Source organism: Micropterus salmoides, unplaced genomic scaffold (genome assembly GCF_014851395.1).
Source record: "Micropterus salmoides isolate LMB-PRFRI ecotype aquatic unplaced genomic scaffold, ASM1485139v1 Ms_hic_scaffold_3693, whole genome shotgun sequence".
Lineage (NCBI taxonomy): Eukaryota > Metazoa > Chordata > Actinopteri > Centrarchiformes > Centrarchidae > Micropterus > Micropterus salmoides.
This window is the reverse complement of record NW_024043032.1, coordinates 1-20,450: the sequence shown is the minus strand read 5'-3', so window position 1 is coordinate 20,450 and position 20,450 is coordinate 1. Positions and strand designations below refer to the sequence as shown.

Here is a 20,450-nt window from a genome sequence, read left to right as displayed (position 1 = left end):
GCATACTGTCTCTTAAATAAGCTAATAGTGTAACGTTACCTCCATTTGGTGGCGCTACATACCAAAACATGAACTAAATACTACTCAGTTAAGAGTAGAAGAAGACATCCCCCACGACTTTGACGTTTAGCAGTAGCCCTGACCTTCCTACTGCAGCGTGACAAACTGAAAGGTAAGGGAAGAGTTAGCTCTTATTTAGGAAAGTCACTTTATCATAACAGAAAATAAGCAGTTGTTGCCTCAAGAAAGGAATTTAAAAATAAGTAATCGTCTCTACTTATCATGCTTGTGTGTCTTACTTCTGCAGGTTTACTCAGGTAGCTAGCTAGCTTCTTGCTAAGTGTAGTGGAGTCTTTCCGTTTGTCCAGTGAAGATGCTAAGACGCTAGCACAGAGCCTTTCAGCTAACGTTAGCTAGTCAAGTTAAATAAACACTATATATATATATAATGTGTCTGCTTGTAAATACTCTCTTATTTTAACCGACGTGTATGCATTTATTGCTAACGCTGTCTTGGATACTAGCGTTAACTTACAGAATCAAAGTTATAATGTTAGCAGTAACAACTAGCATAGCCAAATACGTTACGTTATTTTAGTAAATATACATGGTTGGACACGTCGATGAAAAAATCTCTTATCCCACTCACAGTAAAGATAAGAAAAGTGAAATGCTATTTTACCTCTTCTTTTGATCAGTATTTACTAGGTGGCCAAATTCATTACTGAGGCCTAACACAGCTGAGGGTCACGGTATCACTCAGAGTCCTGCATCCAAGTTAATTGAATTGAATCTGAATCAAGAAAATGAACCGGTTTCTAAAACGTAGCTTCAGTAAACATCAGTGCAACCTAACATATTTTATGGATTATGCCAAAAGTATGAACTCTATATGATTAATTAAACGCCCACATTTAGTTCTGCCTGGTAAGCTTAAGCACACCACATCAGTAAATTAGTTTGTTGTAGTCTTTCTCTGTAGAGATGTTCTTCTGATGTTCCAGTCATGCCTCTACTGAAATAAACTGTTATTTGAGGTTGTGTCATTGCACTGACCTAGTAAATGAACACCGTTTTGAGACTGTTGCTTTCTCCCACAGATGGCTGGACGTGCGTTTGCAAGTTGGTGGGGCAAGATGAGCCCTTACTACACTAAGGCATACCAGGAGATGTGGGTGGGTCTTGGCATTATGACATACCTGTACTACAAACTTTCCTATGGGGGTGAGTTCAAGTCTTACTAATTTATACTGTTGAAAATATAGGTGCACTTCATAGCACAGATTGATTGATTACTAATTTAGTTGTAGTAATAATAATATACTTACATTTTATTGTCCTAATACAATATATTCTTAGGACAATTTATTGCCTTAGGATATTGTCCTAAGAATACTGAAGTTAGAAACAGGTGTGAAATACATTTGGTTTTCATAGTATTGAATACATAAGCAGCTATAATTACTTAGATGTATTTAAAATGCACTGTTTCTCAGAGGTATGGGTTAATGTGTCTAATATAATGTCTGTTTCTCTTCCAGGCAAGAAGGCTGTAAAGGACAGTAAGTAGCCTAAAATTTTGTGTATTCAAACTATATAATTTAAAAACTTAATGACCCCAGATCTCTGAGTGTTTTGGCCATTGTGGGCCTCATGTTGCACTTGAGTAAACATTTGTCTGCAATATGCTTGTAATTTTGAATTTACCCTGGATTTAAATATGTTGAACAGAACAAACTTTATTAGCAATGGCACCAAGTTTGGGCACTTGGGTGTGTTCATTTTAAACACGTGTTAAAATGGTTAGGTAAGCCATCAGTCATTGCCCTCTCTGTCTGTGTAAAAAGTTTGCAGCAGTGATCGTGAGCTACTGTATGCTACAGCAAAAGTCAGATGTTGTGCAACTACATATATTTCCCTCTAGATGTCAGTGATTGACTAATCCCGTCATCAGTGGCGGCTATTTTAGTGAATGTTGTTGTTAATAAGAAATGTACGAGTCTGCATCAATAATAATCAATTTGGTCATCAAACATGTTTATTTGTGGTCCTCTCTTGTTGCAGAGCCTGCCCATTGAATTTCCACCATGATGTCCACCCCTCCACCTGCTGTGAAATAATGCCCCAGTCGTTAGCCCAGAAGTTCAGCTTCATATTTGAATTTTTGTTAATATGGAACAAATAAAGTTGTTATCCACAACTTTTTATTTTTCATTGGTGGTGTTATTTTTGTATTGTTGTGGCTTTAAAGTAATGCCACATGACTTTTTTTGTTTTGTTTTATTCAGTGGTGAGTGTAGACAGAAGAAGCTACTAACAAAATAATGTATTCAAAATTAACATTAGGCGCTTCTCTACAGAACACTTTGTCTCCACAGAAAATGTTTATTTTTATATATGGTTAATACAATTTTGCTATATTTTCAGGGATGCTTACTGATGCAGATTGAGACTTGCATTATACGGTCTGACAACTCCATTTCATCAGTAGATCAGTTCACATTTGGGACCATTTTGTGTCTTAGTGTTTGCCATATCCGGAGACAATGAGTGAGCTATTCAGAGCCAATGAATGTTTTGGGATTACATTTTAACTAATTTAAACAGTACTGCCATATTTGGTTGTGAGTGGGTGTGGATTTAGTTGCTTGTTCTGGGAGGCCAGACATCACTAATTTAACCTAATATTTGTAATGGGGTGAACCCACATGATAATGACGATCTCCATATGCACACTCAGCGCTATTACTTTTACATTTGATATTTACAATGGTATATTTAACATCAGTTATATAATTCTTTTAATAACTGTTCACTCTGGTTGCACAAAGGATTGTAGCATCACAACTGGTTTGTTGGCAAAAAAAATCAATTGCGAATGAATCAGTTTCTATTTACAGTGTGGTTCACTGAACTGAGAGGGAGTTGAGCAGAGTCCTGCCTGGGGCCAGAAGTTTAGTGCTGGGTGAAGAGGTGGATAAACTGATTCCACTAACTAATCACACAAGTGTTGGACATGAAATGTCAATATAATATTTAATGGTTTGAAATCAACGTGTCAATTCAATAGTCTGAACTTATCTTGTGTCAATACGTTTTGTTAGGAACCACCTAGACTGAAGCTTAAGTCATGCAATCATATCTGTTGCAACTCATTCGTTGTCAAACATAAAGTCCACCCCCAAAACAGGCTAGGTGCCTCCAAACATGAACATTTTTTATTATTGTCTTATTGATGTCATAGATGCAGTAGTGGTCTTTTGTAGAGTTGACTGACTGACTGAGAGGAATCGATAGCTTCTGATTGGAGGGATCATGAGATACTGGTCCGGTGTGTAGGCATTCATGAATTTGTTCTAATGCTACATCATTAAATAAATGTACTACAGTCTGATGTGGGAGCTGTTCAGGTTTCTTCCTGCTCCTAGTACCACAGCTGTCATGACATGGATGCCTAAATATACAGTACACGCCCCACAGAAAATGTTTTGCATATAAATAAGTTAGTTTTTCCACACAAAATCTAAGTAAAACATAAAATCAGATGTAAAAGTTCTTATTATGCAGAAAATGGCCCCTTTAATTTTTGTATATGAGTACTGACGGTCGTCCTATCTACTGATGTGATAAAGTATATTATACTGGATTATTTTTTTGCTAATACAAGTAAGAAGCATTTTAATATTGTACTTGACCTAGGAGGAGCTAATTGTAACAACTGCACACCTTTGGCAGTTTAACCCAGTGTTTCCTAACCTTTGTATCTTATGAACCCTGAAAATTAACATGTATATGTCTGAGTCATGTGTAGTTCCACTAAAGAGTAGTTTTTCCCCCCTTCTTAGATTGTTTCATTTGAATAACTGTTAAGAGGACGGAAGAAGTAAAAGTCAAGAAAACATAAATAGCCTAATTTTGTGTAGCAGAAGCAGCCTTTGCTTTGTCATCTTTACTGTAAGTCATCTTGCGAACCCTCAAATTTATCTAGATCCCAGTCCCCTGGTTACTGCAATGAACTACTGCGATGCATAGGATTTTTATAAATTCAATAATAGTTTTGTGTGTAAAACCTCCAATCTGCAAAGTGGGGAGTAAATATAGCTATTGCCTGACATGGAAGTAAAAGTAGAAACCATAAAGCAAAAACTGAAAGCACAAATGCTGTAGGGTACCTCAAAATTGTACCTCATGAAGTTATCTGACCCTGCTAGGCTCAAATTCACATGCTGCATACCATCTCTGTATGGGCTTCTTGAAACTGCGGGATCTTAAAAATTAGCCCACAACAGGCCAGAAAAGGTCCCTGCGTCTCTCGCTTACCACCTACACACCTGCTCAGATTAAGCTGTGTGGACAAAGTGTTGCAATAATTGATGGGGAAAACATAAAGAGACAGGGCAGCTTATCAACAATACGCGCGAAAAGATTAATAGGAGGCGCCTTGACATTTATGCTTGATATCTACATAGTGATAAAAATCAAAGCTTGCCTGAGTTTGCTATTTTGTTCTCGTGGACGTGTGGGGGTGGACAACCACTGAATAATGACAGAGAGAGGGCTCGCGCTCCCTCCCACCGCTCGTGCGCACCCACTGTGACTGCGCTGCCTATTTCCAACATTCAAACATGGCGAAACTCTTTGACATTATACCACCACCATCACCCTCATCCTCCTCCTCTTCATCGTTACCACCAACACCACCACCATCATTATCTTCACCATCACCATCACCATTATCTCCGGTACCGTGATGACCCGGGAGGATGGAGAAGTTGTCGGCGAGCCTGTCGGAGATCTCTTGGAGCCCGTTGGCGCTGCCGTTGGACGCGGTGGTCAGCAAGTTCCGTCTGCCCACTCTGGTCCGCCTGGCCCCCGGTAAGACACGATCGTTATCGGGTGCCTCGACCTCCAGCACGACTGTTAAAAAACGTTTTTGTATTCTTTTGACAACTGTTAGCTAACTCTCACGCTCCTCCGTGCTCTCATGTCACCAGAGTTAAGATAACCATGACAGTAACGATGATAAATAACGATAAATATGGTTTTCCAGTTGTAAAAAGAGAAAACCTTTAAACATTCATCGACGAAAGTGTGTTTCGAAAGGGTTTTATGAGAATAATGACGCTGGGATGTAAGAACAAGTGAAGCAATTTACTTAAGAATCTGTGGAGTACTTTAACGGTGTCAAAATGTGCAGGAAAAGGCTTCACTTCCGGTTAAAGTTTTCAAAATAAATGCTTAACTTTGTCAATCTTTTCACGGAGAAAATTGTTTTAGGAGAATAATTAACATTTTTTAAATAATAAAATAAATATATGTAATCGCATATCAGTGGCTTAGAGGTTAACCTTGCATAATCTTGGCCACACAGCATATATTAGCAAAACAGAAATTTTATACATACTTTAATGGCGATAATTGAAGGAACCTTTTTGATCACGGGCCAAACGGTTAGTGAATGTTCAAATTTTACCAGCCACTCAATAGGTATTTAGACAAATAAATGTTATTTACTGTATGATGAGTTTTGTTTTAGAATATCTTATTTCTTCTCATGTTGATGAAGATAATTTGCATAATTAATTTATATCCTATGTTATTATAATGTTTCCTAATTAAGATCTGGAACTGCATAACAGGGTGTACCTTGGTACTGCTTTTCTGTTACCCACCTCCTGAAATTAATTTTAAATCAGTAACTACCAAGTTTATGGCAGCATTACACTAACTAGGGTTTGTTACATTACATTACATTTCTTCATTTAGCTAACACTTTTATCCAAAGCGACTTAGAATTATATGTCATATGCTATAATTTATATATATGCTATTAATTCAACAATTCCTGGCTCTGGGTGAACACTTCCCATAAGTGACAGACAGCAGAAAACACCTTCCTGGATGTGCTTTGCTATTGTCACTTGTTTTATTGTCCGATTTATGGTGGAAATGTCTGTATTTATATAAAGGGAAACAAAAAAATTGGCTGGCAGGTGACAATTCATAAATAAAAATACAACAGAATGTAATGCAGTAACCAGATGCTTGTGTTTTTTTTGTTTTTTTGAACTTAAGTTAGTTAAGTTAGTTAGTGCACATTTGTTTCTTCTATATTTAAATTATATTGCATTTATTCTTATTATGCAAATAAACCTTTCTTAAAGTATTTTTATTTGTTAGTTAAAATCTTTTGGTGTAAGCTATTTTTTTTTTCATTTTAACAAATGCTTTCAAAAAGTGGTGGGGACAAAATCAGCCATTTCAAAAAGTGATGGGGACATGTCCCCAGCGTCCCCAGTGTAAATGACACATATGCTTTACAGGGCATACATTAGTCAAATGACTTTTCTTTAAAATGGGCTGTGCTGTCAAAATACAACTCCATTTAGAGTATGACAAATTTGGATTAGACCATTCGTGTTTTTGTTTCACTGACTGGCCCAGTTCCCTGGGCTCATTTGGTACTCTTATTTTGAAACAAACATCATTTCCGTTATTATTTTGTTCAACGTGGCTACCTTGATGCAGCTGCAGCATTTATTTCTCGGACTCTGACTTTTCTAGTTCACACCAACCCACTGACTTGCATAAGGGAGTCATTATGTAACATTTAGTGTTCAGTTTTTCTTTTTGTTTGTTTCATGTTTTGCCGCCAACATGCCGCTCTGCTTCACCAGATTTGGTGTCTTTACTTTGGGAACGGTCGATGTGTGTCATGGCCAAAGTTGTTCCAGTCCAGCGAGGCCCGGAAAGCCACAAAGTGTCTGTTGTGCTGCTGAAGTGCTGCTCAATTCTTTTCATATGTAAATGCTGTAATCTGTCGGTGAATGTGGTGAATACTAACGAGCAGCAACGAGGAGGAAAACCGTCCTTCGTGGACAAAAGCGCGCACCCGAGCAGTGTTGTGTTCCCCGAAAATTACGCACCTTACTTTTGACAGCACGAGTGTGCGAAAGAGAGAGAGCACGCGTAGGTGTTTGTTAACTGCACTGTAGTTGACACCCCAGATGGTGGTTAGTTATTTACAACAGGACGGGATGTCAGCATTTTGTGCAAGCCTTTTCCCTTCCATTTCTTATTAACAATAACAACAACAACAACAGTGTTCTATCTGTATGAAACTGTTGTTCAGTGGTATGTAAAAGTGTAGACTGTAATTCAGTGTGATGTAAAATACACTAGGCTACACAAAGGCATTTCTCCACCTACATTAAGTATCAGTTAACCCAAATCACATGAAAACAACATTTTTCTCATGTGATCCAAATGGAATTAGTTGGGGTTGTAACCAGTGGCGAAAAAAGTTACTAGTTAATTTACTCATATTTGGTACTTGTACTCTACTTGAGTATTCCCATTTTATGCTATTTTATAGGCCTACTTCTATGCCGCAATTTCAGAGGGAAATATTGTACTTTTTACTTTGCTGTATTTGACAGCTATGTTACTATTTACTTTGCAGATTAAGATTTAACATACAAAACATATGAGCAGTTATAAATTATGATGCATTGTTATAGATTCTTAATCTAACAGCCACATTACAATATTATAACATATATTATATTACATAATACATAATGTATACAGTATGTTATACTATACCACTTTGAACAGAGACATACTGCATAAGTAATACTTTAGATGTTTAAAGTACATTTAGCTGATAATAGTTGTTTGTGCCATTGAAGGTGGAACAACCTTTCTATTTTTATTGTATGGTATTGCCACTTACATATTCTTAATTACTCAAGATACTTCACATATTGCACCTCACAGGTTTCAGTGTACAGGTGTTTGTCACTGTTTGTCAAACAATAGCACGTCTCCATTGCAAACACCCAATTTATTGTCTAAGCTTGTTGTCAGAGCAGATAATATCTTGGGTGTTTGCCATGGAGACAAGTGTGTATGGACAATGGTATTGCTGTTGTGTACAATTTTTGCTTTGAGCACATATCAATGTCTTGATAACCACAATGAAAAAAGGGAAATAATGTGTCTTTTTGTGATTTGGGTGAACTGACCTTTCAGCATGCAGCAAAACCATTGACAAGTTCTCTGGCCAGAGGAACCTGAGACATACAGATATTAAAATTTAGTATGACCATCAGTCAAAAGCCCAAAAGAAAGCAAACTCTTCTGCTGATAATCGTCTTTTCAGATGCCCTTTGCATTTCTATTTACAATCTTTCGTCATCTGTCCTGATTTTGTATTCAACCCATCCATCAACGTGATTGTTAGATTTAAAGGCTTGGTAGTAACAGTTATCCATCAGCAAAAGAGAACAAAATCCATGTGATCTGTATGAGTCTGTGAGTGTGTGTGTGTGTGTGATGGGATTGAATTGTACCACTGTGCTATCAGCAGAAATCGATGCTGTAGTGCGACATGATGGCTCTAGTGAAAGCTGGAGAGCTGTGTGTGCGTATGTATGTGGGCTGTGTAATAGTGGGTTGCCAGTTGCATAGCGGGGTCCTGATGAGCATGTAAGGGGAACTGTCACTGATGGTGGTAATTATGGACACAGAATCCTGAATGCATGTTTGTGTGGAGTGCGAGCTACTTTGTGTGACCTTAGAAATTAAAAACTTTTTGATTCATCGGCCCTCAGGCCGTTAGACTATTTGTTTATTCCTAATAAATTTCTGTGCATTGATTTGTGTGATAATGTGTGTGTGTTCCAGGTGAATGTGTGGAGGGTCTGTCGGAGGAGGATGTGGTGCTGTTACACTCCTGTCGTCAGTGGACCACAGTGACTGCCCACAGCTTAGAGGAGGGACACTACGTCATTGGACCCAAGATAGATATCCCTCTGCAATACCAGGGTGAGCGTACACACACACACACACACACACACACAAATTTCTACATTAGACTGCACAAAAATGTGTTAATAGTCAGCCAAAATCTTGTCCTCACTCTAAAAATATAAAATTTTCCACAAAAATGTCTATTTCCTCTGGGAGGGAAAAAAATATTTTTTTTCTCACAAGGTCAACATTTTCCACTTGCTCAATTTTTGTTGGAGGGAAAATGTTTCTTTGAGGGTAGGCAAACAAACACATACAAAAGACAGTAACATTAGACTGATAAACTGATAGTGGCAAGAAATATTGTCTGATGTGTCCTTCAAAATCTACATTGACATTTAAGATAAATTCCAAAGCTGAAATACAGTAAGTTAAAGTTCTTTATTTCCACGGGAACAAGCTGATAAGAATTTGTCTTAGCCCTGCAACACATATTTACAATAGAAGTGGAACAGTCTCTGTCATTGTTTTGTTTATCTGGTGATTCATCGTGAACTTGGCAGATAACATTCAAAAGCTTAGACCTTTCAAGTATGACATAACACGGACCCAGACTAAACTGCCAGAATCAAAAAACATTTCTTTATGATAAACGTGAATGAGTTTTACATAATCGTCCCTGTCACAATCTGTTATTTAAGCTGTAATTCAAATGGTGAAATGTTTTTTTGCATTATATTGCAGGCTTGTGGGTTCAAACCCCACTAGGGTTGAGTTGGAACCTTTCTTTGTAGAGATTGCATGTTTTTTCCATGTTTGTGTGACCTTCTGGTTGGTTGCTCCCAAAAGGCATGTATGCCAGGTATTATATTAAGAATATTTTTACTTTATCTTGAGCCAGTCAGTGCAGACAGAATTTTAAATTGACATTTTTACATTGTCTTGTAAAAATTGTGAACTTGTGAAAACTGTGCTTTTGGGTGAAACTGTAGACGTGACCTTCCCTGACTCCTCCTGTCCATTGACCTGTCTTCTTCCTGCTGAATGAGTCTAGTCATTATGACCTCACCGGAGCTCAATCGCCACAATCCCATTGTTCAAACTGTCCGACCAGTCACATTATTCACTGTGTAACTGGATCCTAATGACTCCTCTTCACCGTTTCCTTCACTGATGGGAGTGCTGATGTCACCTCACACTACTGCCTCCTCTCAGGCTCTTTCTTCAGAAGAATGAAAGAACATGTGGGTGGGTGGGTGCTGCATCATATCGGAAGCATATGACCGACTATATGTGTGTGTGTGTGTGTTCTTTTTTTCTCGCCTTTACCAGTGCGACTCTTTCATCTGTTTCCTTATGCGGATGTCCATAAGCATCTAATCTGGATGTTTATGTATTATTAGCATGCTTGGCTAACAGTCTGTCAGCTGTGACTTTATATCCACACTGTGACATCTTTTATAGCACACAAACACCATAAACACACCGGTCACCTGCCTGGCACGATGCTGTTAACCACAAACACCGCGGCTACACCTTTATATACACAGCAACCACCATAATAACATTGTTGCTGGCCTCCATGCTGCTTTCTGTTGTTTACTAACCCTGTTTTAACGTAACAGTGGGGTGTGCTATTGTAACCAATCAAAGAGTTATTCCAGTGATTTAGTATTACACTTGTTTGAATAGAAGCAGAAGCTGTGACAGGCTATGATTTTTTGTGTCTAGTATGGGTCAGGCTTACCTAAACACTAGATCCTACATTTCCCATAATTAACTGCTGTTAATTAGCATCAGGGTTATTTTGTCTAATTTTGGAATGCTCCCTCCAGAGCCACAAAATACATTAAATAGCTGACTAGTTCTCTTGAGAGGAGTAAACTCAACTTCATGTGAAAAATTGGTGGAGTGCCCCTTTAATTCCCCTTTGCAACCAATGATCCAGGGACTAGAAGTAATAAAAAGTTCTGGAACTTCAAAAGTTCCTTGAACAATATGTTTCCACCACACCACAAGAAGTGCCAAGAATAAGCACATTGGGAGTAGGGGATCGGAAAACTGCAGATATTGTGGATTATATTTACTTACAATCAAGTCACATTAGTATAAGAAAAATATAAGTGAAATATTATAAATAATATAACAATTTCAGTTGCAGTTTTTTATTCCATTGTCTCAAACTCTAAATCTCCAGGTATACACTGTATGCATTAAGCCCAGTTTCACCCCAAATGGGTAAACCCCAACTAATTATAGAATCCAAAAATCTGCCAGATTGGTCAACTGTTTGAATGGTCAACGATCTGGCCGTCTGATCAGATAGATTTCTGGCTTGTCCGAAAATGTGATTAGTTGTCTTGGTGTTTGAGTGGTTTCACGCCCCAATTTCCCACATGGCTGCTTCTAACTATAGTCTGACACAAACATCTGCTGCTTTATATTTCTTCAACTAGTTTCCCTTTTTTGAAAAAGGCTTGTATTCTTATGTTTAGCCAATTAGTAATATTCATGGCAGGAACTTCTTTAGAAGGAAGTAACTGTGGAGAAAGAACCGAAATAGTTCTTTTTAATAGGTCTTAGTAACAGACTTGTAAGAGCTGCCATAGGGTGCTTTCAGATTGGAATTTTTCTGGAAAAATGCATGAAGTTGCATAGCTGTGGGCATTGTTTTGCTGGACCCTGCAGCATTACATCAACCTGACATCCTTCTCAGTTTAACGATGCATTCTGGCCAGCCAACAAAGCCAATTTTAATGTATGCATACTTGTAGGACTACCTTTGCGTCTCTTTAAATATGACAGGTGAGATGTTATGGAATCGGAGGCCATCGCCAGTGATGAGCTAATGTCTGTGTGATGACTTCATACAGGAAGTCTAAATAAGCTTAGGAGGAGAGCAATATAGGTTTCCCCCTGGGGATGGACAACAGGATGCTCCCTCCTTCTTATCCTCTCTCTCTTTGTCTGTATCCTCCCCTGTCCATCAGTGAGAGGCAAGGATAACTGAAGGGTAGACGACAGAAAAGCTGAATGAACGAGTTTCAAGGTAGCAAGTGGCGCCACAGCTACCCTTGTAATGTGGAGCTAGCTGCCAAAGCCATGTGTGTAGGGATTTAAAAGCCTCAGAGTGACTCCTTTTTTATTTCTCTGAACAACATTTTCTCACAGGGCAATATGTTGTTACATCTCAGTTCTCTTGGTAACATTTGGAGTCTCACTTATAGCTACATAATACTGGAGTTGCCAGGATGGCGCTGGAGTTTTGTTTGATAGGCTATATAAATGGTGTATATAGTGGTAATCTGTATTAAATCTGTTTTTATGAAGGGAATGGGTGGGTTGTGTTGAGAAATAGCACTTGCTGGTATTGTCTGGTGTGTTGAAGCTCCTTATCCTGGGGGCTCTGTTTGAATTGGGGGGGTGAAAGAGGTGGACAGAAGAGACGGGAGGTGCTGGCGAGGAGATGGTGGAGTTTGGTATTCTGCTCTACCTCCCAGACAAAAAAAACTTTTCTCATCTCCCTTTCCCTTCACACACACCAACACTTTGACTCTGTGAGAAGAAGGAGGCACCTTCGAGGGTTATAGTAGTTAAATGCAATCCGATTAACTGGTAAATAAGAAAAAAGATAATGTGATTTTAACAAGGCAGATTTGGGGCCTACATTCCTGGGAGGGGTCTTTACAACATGAAAAAGTGGCACAAACTAAAAATATTTGCAGTTCACAAAACAGTTGCTGGAACACTGGAGCGCACGAGTGTTGAAGATTTACAGACGGAGGAGGGGATGAGCAAGGGAAAGAAAGGGTGAAAGAGAGAGAGAGAGTGTGTGTGTGTGTGTGTGTGTGTGCGAGTGTGAGTGTCTCCATGGTGATGTGTCTCTGCTCTGCGTGAGAATGGGGGTCCTTTATTGGTTGCCCTGACAACCCCGTCTGCTGTTGATTGGCCGGGAGCTGGTGCCAGGTCATAGGTCATGGAGGTGTCTTTGTATTCTTATCGTCGAAACAGTGTCTACTGCGGTGTGTGTGTGTGTGTGTGTGTGTTTGCAGAAAGACTGAAGGGAGTCATCAAAAAGAAAGACAGGACAAAAACAACTTTTCCCCTTCTTGCTTCCCCCACTTTCCTTCCTTCTTGTTGTCCTCCACTCATCTCTTTCCTCCGCTTTCCTTGTCAAACACCTCACCTCCCTTAACTTCATCTTCCCTCCACCTTATTCTTCTTTTGTGTTTTCCCTCACTTCCTTTTTCCAACTGACTTCCTCCTCCTCCCTCTATCTTGTATCTCACGTCTTAAACTTCTACTGTCTTCTCTCTCTCCTGTCCTGCCTTCATCCTCTCTGTAGGGAAGTTCAAGTTGTTGGATGAAGACAGAGACGTCAGGGATCCGGTCCAATATTTTTCCAGTGTTGAGGAAGTTGCTGGAGTCTTCCCTGACCGGGTGTTTGTCATGGAGATGATAACGTTTAGCGTGAAGGTTTGTGTTCCGTACAGACGCACATATGCTTCTTTACCGCATCTGCTATATAATTACTTTATATGGTGTTTTTGTACACTACATTGCATTTTTTGTTTTTTAATAACATCAGAATATAATGCTCAGTGTTTCTGTCATGCTATATCATGTCCACATATCCATACATTTGTATAACGCAGGTGGTTTCTGGGGAGTTCAGTGAGGACAGTGAGCCCTACAGCTTCACTCTGCAGGCTGGAGATGAGCTGTCACTCATGGGGAAGGCGGAGCTTCTCTGTGCCACGCCCTCTAAGGAAAAGACAGGACTGAGCGCGCTCTTGAGACGACTGGGAAAGACTCCTAGAAGTAAGTAAGGCCAAACTGTTGAGTTGCACATGAGAATGAGGAAAGGGCAATCAGTGAGATAATAGGCAATACTGTATGGGTTGATAAGTTTATTCCTCCTTTAAAATGGATGTATGTTTTTCAAGGAAGGTTAAAATCAAAGGCAACTGGACTTGGTTGAAGATACTTGAAGATGTTCTTCTTCAGTCTTGAAGGACTGGTAGAAATCCCAGCCATTTCACCTCTTTACTGTGCTTTCAGACCAAAAGCGAAGCGAGCATTCGGGGCGGTGAGTTTACATACAAAGTCAATACAAAGACGCGTAGAGCCGCGATTTCCTGTCGGGCGACGCAAGGAGGTGGTGTCGGCGACTCTGCCGGCGTGAGTTGAAAATTTCCAACTCGAGTGAATTTTCGCGGGTTCCAATCGCCTTCTCCCGTTGTGTGTGAACACTTGGTGAATGTACTCACGCAAGGAAAGCGTCGCGAGGATTAAATTCATGTTTGGTCTGAAAGCACAATTAGGGTTTCATCAATGTGACAGATACGGCTTTGTTTGTTAGTACTCCTGGCTGTTAACGACAGTCGTTGTGGTTGTTGCAGTCATGTCATTGGCATTGTCACATGAGGCCAAACATGAGTGTTTGTTCACCCCCCTGGAAAGAGATTAAATAACAGCCGGGTAAGCTTGGGGGATAAATGGTGTCTTAGCCCTCCTCCTCTGTTTAGCAATGGTCTTTCCAGAACACCAGAATAGAGAGACCATCACTAAACAGCTGACTTTGTCGCTTTGGACTGCGGCCTACAGAGACTCTGACACGTTTTTTTTTCACCATGTACATCACACTACCAAACTACAAACTCTGCTCAATATGTGAATATAACCCACATCGGAACTGTGACATTAAGTCCTTTTTCATGGCTGAATGCTACTGTGACCGAACCTTTCCTCTGTGTTCTGGTACTCTGACCCCTGACTGATCCACCTTCCTGTCTCCTCTTCAGGTAAAACACCCTGCCTGGTCTGTATGAACCATCGCACCAATCAGAGTGTCAGCCTGCCCTTTGGCTGCCGTGGACGCTTTTGCACACGCTCCCCTCTGGAGCAAGGCATGCTGGGAGGGGAGCACACGGTACGCAGCATCATCGAGAGGGTTCGCCTCCCCGTCAATGTGTCCGTGCCTTCACGACCACCGCGAAACCCTTACGACCGCCATGCGGTCCGAGAGGGCCACCGCTACAAGCTGCTCAACATCGTCAGCAAGACAGTGGTACTCTGCATGGTACTCCGCCGACAGGAAGTCTCCCCCTCCCATTTCCTGCTGCTGCGGTGCATGCCCCGGTTCAATGTGGCTGAGGCCTCTGTCCACACGGCGGCGTTAGAGAGCCTCCTGTTGCGACACGCATTTGACCCAGATGCCTACTCTCGTGCTGTTAGAGAAACCCGGCCAGAGCTGGAGTGTATGACAGAGGAGTGTGTGAGCCCGCGGCGCTCTCGTATGTGTGTGTCGGGTCAGGACTCTTTGGCACCGGCACTGCAGCGCCTCTCCATGTGTGGGTATGGGGGTGGGGTTTCGGACAGCCTATCACAGCGCTTCAGGGACTCTCTTGGAGAGCAGCTCGGGGAGGGACCAGGTGAAGAGCGGGAGTATGTGACTCCTGAGTGGACTGAGGCTGAAATGAGGACCAGTGAGGAAATTCCTTATGAGGAACTATGGACCAATCAGAGCGCAGAGGGCTTGGGGAAGGAGCCAAACCTCATCTCCTTCCATTCGTCTTCCTCATTAGACGGTTCTCTTGGTACCGTGTTGACAAGAGTGTCTACCCCGCCACCTGTACCTCCAAAATCGGATGCTGTGAGTTTCAGTCCTAGCCTCCTGTCCTTCTATTTATCCCTCTGTCTCTCATCTTTCTTATCTGTCCACAGCAGCATCCGGTTGTTAAAAGTCAGAAAGCCTGCCATGAATTATTCATACATTACAGCTTTTAAACCTCAGTGACCACATATCAAACACACACACACACACACACACAGACTTCCTGGAAAGGCTGCCATAAACTCACAGCCCAAACACTCACAGCACATGAATACATTTGTCATCAGCAAGGATGCAGATACATGTGTGCTGAATACAATAATGTAATAAATAGTACAGAGGCAGTTCAGCCCCATGTTAGAAAAGTATAATACTGATGGAGCCTTTGGTCTTAAGAATGACCAAATTATTATTGATTTCATGATAAAAGGTGGCCACAGAGTGACTATTTAATCATTTCTGATGATTAGAACAGAAAACGAACAGGGTGGGCAGTCCTTTTTGTTAGAGTTTCAGTGATAAAAAGTTTTAGTTTCAGTAGACACTTTTCTCTTGATCAGCCATGTTGGCAGTAGCTGCTAGTGCCAGCTCATCCCACATTTGTTCAGGTGGCCCAGTGCTGATTAAATATCATGAAAAAAAAGGTTCCCAGAGAGCAAAAGTTCAAAACCCAAAGATGTCCCAAAGATGTTCAATTTAACTATGTAAAACAGAGAAAAGTAGCACAAACTCTGGCTTAAATGACAAATCGTTTTTTTAAATTGTTGATTATTTTTCTGTTGATCACTAATGCAGTTATTTCAAACCACCTTTTTCAAGGTCATGGCAATCTTGCTGGTGGCAAGTCTGACTATGTTTTGAATGGATAGCGGGGAGGCAGGGCAGGTGGCAGAGTGGTGGGGGAAGGGGATTACAGTAGTAATCTTTACTCATTACCATTGACGGCAACATTGCCCAGCACCATTGCTCTAGAAGTTGCTCCGTGCATCATCAGCTTTAGAGTACTTGAATGATCAGTATTTAAGTTATTTGAAAATAACTTTTGTGGTAAACAAACTACTGTTCTTCTATTAATTAATAATTACCTGGAAACATGCTCTATCCACATTGTTTCATACTTCTCTATTAGATGACCAGTACTTACTACTTTCTTATACTGTAACCATCTCAAACAGGAAATGGTTTTTAAACCAGAAAATAGTAAGGCATGTTGAAAACATGCTTGAGCTGTTTTTATTTCGGAGTTATTAAGTTGTCCTCAAATGTTAGTGTTCATATGTCGGTGTTTGTAAAGGGGAAATTATCACACTTGTTTTGCTTAATTACCTTTTTTTCTGTCAAAGTGATGGCAGTTAGCAGCGCTACAGAGAGGGAGTGTGGGTGTTGATGTTTGCCATGCAGCTGGATTATACCCTGTCACACACAGCATTCTTCATTCCCTGATATTTAGCCTGCCAAGACACTGTGTGTGTGTGTGTGTGTGTGTGTGTGTGTAAGAGCTTGCTACTGTGTGAGGGAGTTTGTTTGAGGTGTAAAGGTCACCAAGTTTGACATTTACCAAGCAGAACGTTGAGACAGGCCAGCACACACACACACAAACACACAAAACACACACACACACATACACACTCCCATAAAGCCTTCTGAGAAGGCAAGTTTTAAGAGTTAACTTTTTTTTTTCTGTGTGTGTGTGTAGGTGAGAGAGGAATGTCGCTACTTGATCGCCCCTCCGGTTCCCCCTCGCTGCTCTAAAGGAGGCTCCATCTCCAGTCCGGTCCCCAGCCCTCCTGTCCCACCTCGCTTCCCCAAAACCTCCACTTCCCCGAGACCCAACCTCTCCTTCTACTCTTCTGGACTTCAGGACAGGTACAGTGTGAATGTTTTGGCATTACTCAAAAAATCCTCATCCTTCTTGCTCTTCAAGAGGGACAAATCAAAATTCATGTAATATGACTAGTGATCGAGGCTGACACAATGACTCTGAAAATAAAATGTTACAAATAGCTACATATAGCACCCTCACATAAGAGTTAGCGTCACTTAAAAGAGTACACTTTTATAACACTGTTGGACTCATGATGGACACTTAAAAAAGGATGAAAATCAATCCAGAGTCAGAGAGATAATCTTTTTCATTCCACACATTCACCTGCCACCTAAATTACCCACAAAACCCTACCACCAACAGTTCAGTTGGACATTGGGATGTGTTATGACTGATGTAGCCTCAAGCCTCTAGTCTCAAGCAGAAATGAGGAGTGGGCTACAGATGTCTAGTAAACTCACTTCTTTCCTCACCCCCACATTTAGAACTGTAATATTAAATGTAGGTAGAGAATATCATGTATTGGCTGCTCAATGAAACATATTTTAAAATAAAACTGCTAAATTTGCGCTCTAAAATTCCATGACCTTGGAAACACTGTTTAGCAGCTGTTCTGGAGTATTCGATCATATTACATGATCATCAGTAAATGCAGTTTATATTTTCCTAAGCACTTTAACACTTGAAACCTCAGCTGGGCAAACTGGGCAAATCTTCTGCTGATGACCATGTGATACGATTAAAAGCTCCAGAGCAGCTACTTATGGGACCAAGTGGTGAGATTGTTTTATCAACTTTGCTAAATTTGGTTGAATGCATGTAGTTAGAACCTGATCGACATTGAAATATAAGTACTGTTGAAAATCTAACTTAGTTGATATGGGAATAACTATATAGTACTTTTCCCCAATAAAATGCATATGATTTAAAAAATTTTTGAGTCATTGCTGACTGATATTAGAAGCTAATGTGACTTTCTCCTGCTCTGTCCTAGCTGTTCGCCCTCTCCGGATGCTTCCCTCTACTGTTACCCGTGCTCCTGGGCGGACTGCCCTGCCCCGAACCCTGCCAGTCCTGAGCCAGTCTCTGTCATCCCTGCAGACAACACAGCCAATCCTCAGCCAGCACAGGCCACCTGGGCAGAGCCGGGGTAGATTCCTTCACCTCCTCCGGACCTCGACTGAGGCCACCACCTCCACAGAGTCGATTTGCTCCCTTCGGGGCATTGAACCCCTTCAACCGCCAGTCCCCTTGCCCCTCACCTGAGCCCCCTGCCAATCCCACGACAGATTCCTCCCGAGGTGCAGAGGGCGGTGGGACGTCCACAGGGGTCAATGAAGCGTTGTCTCCGCCCCTGACCCCATGGCGGCCTCCTGCTGATTGTCTGTGCTGTCATTGGAGGAAGTGTCGGCCTGCCTGCGGTTCATTGGCCTATCAGAGGCGGCGGTGTCTGTATTCCAGAGGGAGCGAATCGATGGCAGCCTCCTGGTGCAGCTGACTGAGGACATCCTGTCACATGACTTCCACCTGAGCCGACTCCATGTTACCAAGATCACACAGTTCATTCAGGGCTGGAGGCCCAAGATCTAACACACATACACACACACTGTCCTGATAATGTGCCTGTTGGCTACTGAGCCATCCTAAATGTGCCTTCCACTGTGAGCAACTGGCTGCTGAGCCCCACTGACTGAAGCTAAGACTTTGCTGAAGGAAACCACGCCATCCTGTGGTCAACCTATAGAACTGACAATTGACTGGTTCTCATGCCAGGAGTCTGACTGACTGACTGCATATTTCCTGTCTGAATCACAGACTGGGACTAGCTTACTAACAAATGACTACGACAGAGAGCTACATGATGAAAGTGCCCTGTTTCAGTTCGTCTTCGGGGCAGATAGTCAACCACAATACATCTTCATGCTTTGAGAGTGTTAAACACAACATGGATTTTGTGTGGCCTTCATGCTGTGCTACCATAAAAAATCTAATATGGGGGGAAAACATGCCTTCATTTCTTTATTTTACAAAAATCTTTTTTGAGAAATGAACAGATTTTACATATTGTGTTATTCACACCACAGTAAGGGTTTAACACCCCTTATTGTAATGTAAGGATCGTTAAGAGACCACCTCTATTGTTGACCAGTAAGACATGCAACAACACAGATGTAACACTGAACCTGTTCCCTACCCGAGTCTCTTGCACAACCGTCTTCACCTGTCTTATTGAACTTCAGTGGACTGTAATTGGCATAAATGTGCAAGTTTCTTAGTAGATAAGAAAGAGCTAGTTTGTTTAAAGCTAAATTAAAAAAAACAAAATGCAGAAAATCTGAAAGTCAGAAATCTTAGCACCCAATGAAGTAATTATTGAGTTTCTGGTACTGATCAATGATTCATTTAACTATCGCTGAATTTACTGTATCAGGGCCATTTGTGCTTTGGGACCATTTTTTTAATTAACATTCCCTTTAAGGGTAACACAAGATGTCCTTCGGTCTGTCGTCAGATACACAGAGGGTTGCCATGCTATAATATAATCTTGACTGCCTCAGAAATAGAGTTCTCAAAATGTACCTCAGATCCTTTGTTCAGATAGGCTTGATTTAGCCATGCATAATAATAAATGATATACACTAAGTAATATGTTCACATAGACATTTGTTTTTTTTTTGTTATTATGTCTTCATTACGCACCACTAGACAAAGAACACACTGATGCAAGTAATAGGTGCAGTAAATAAACCGCAATGGAAATGTCAAACTCTGAGCAAAGGTCCAAAGCCCCATTGGAGACGATATAGTTATAAACTGTTTTATTAATTAGTGTTACTAATATTGAATCAGATATTAATACAGTTACAGTTACAACAGTTGTAACTGTCCAGTTATTAAATAATAAAAAAGGAATAATTTAAGAGCAATATCTGTGAGTTGAGGGAAATTTTGACAGGCATTTTTCATTATCTTCCTAAATTTTATAGACTGATTGATTGAATATATTTTCGATAAGTCATTCAATCATTGAATGACTTATCGAAAATATAATTCAATCAATCATAAAAATAATTAGTTGCAGTTCTACATTTAAATACCTCCAAATTAGACCAAATATAATTGGAATTGGAACAAATGAGAAAAAGTACAAGTATGTTAAAGATTTGATCTATTGTGGCTAAAATACAAATAAACTGAATTTTGAAAGAAACAAAAATGACCAGATATTTGCCAGAAATACTCAAAAATCAGCAG

At 40.6% G+C, this 20,450-nt stretch overlaps 2 protein-coding genes across 2 annotated transcripts; both read left to right on the top strand.

The window, feature by feature from the left end:
• The first annotated feature begins 46 nt into the window (after nucleotides 1–46).
• atp5mj (ATP synthase membrane subunit j) lies at nucleotides 47–2,203 on the top strand. Its single transcript, XM_038695123.1, has 4 exons — nucleotides 47–172; nucleotides 1,101–1,224; nucleotides 1,542–1,562; nucleotides 2,065–2,203. Exons 2-4 carry the CDS (start codon nucleotides 1,101–1,103, stop codon nucleotides 2,076–2,078), a joined length of 159 nt encoding a protein of 52 aa, XP_038551051.1. The 5' UTR covers nucleotides 47–172; the 3' UTR covers nucleotides 2,079–2,203.
• Nucleotides 2,204–4,274: 2,071 nt separating this feature from the next.
• Nucleotides 4,275–19,856, top strand: LOC119884817 (GRB2-associated and regulator of MAPK protein 2-like). The gene is given in 9 exon segments (XM_038695122.1): nucleotides 4,275–4,875; nucleotides 8,689–8,829; nucleotides 13,100–13,230; nucleotides 13,410–13,575; nucleotides 14,559–15,409; nucleotides 17,067–17,236; nucleotides 18,190–18,341; nucleotides 18,344–18,574; nucleotides 18,577–19,856. Coding segments are annotated over 9 exon segments (2,163 nt in total). The 5' UTR covers nucleotides 4,275–4,763; the 3' UTR covers nucleotides 18,786–19,856.
• Nucleotides 19,857–20,450: the final 594 nt, after the last annotated feature.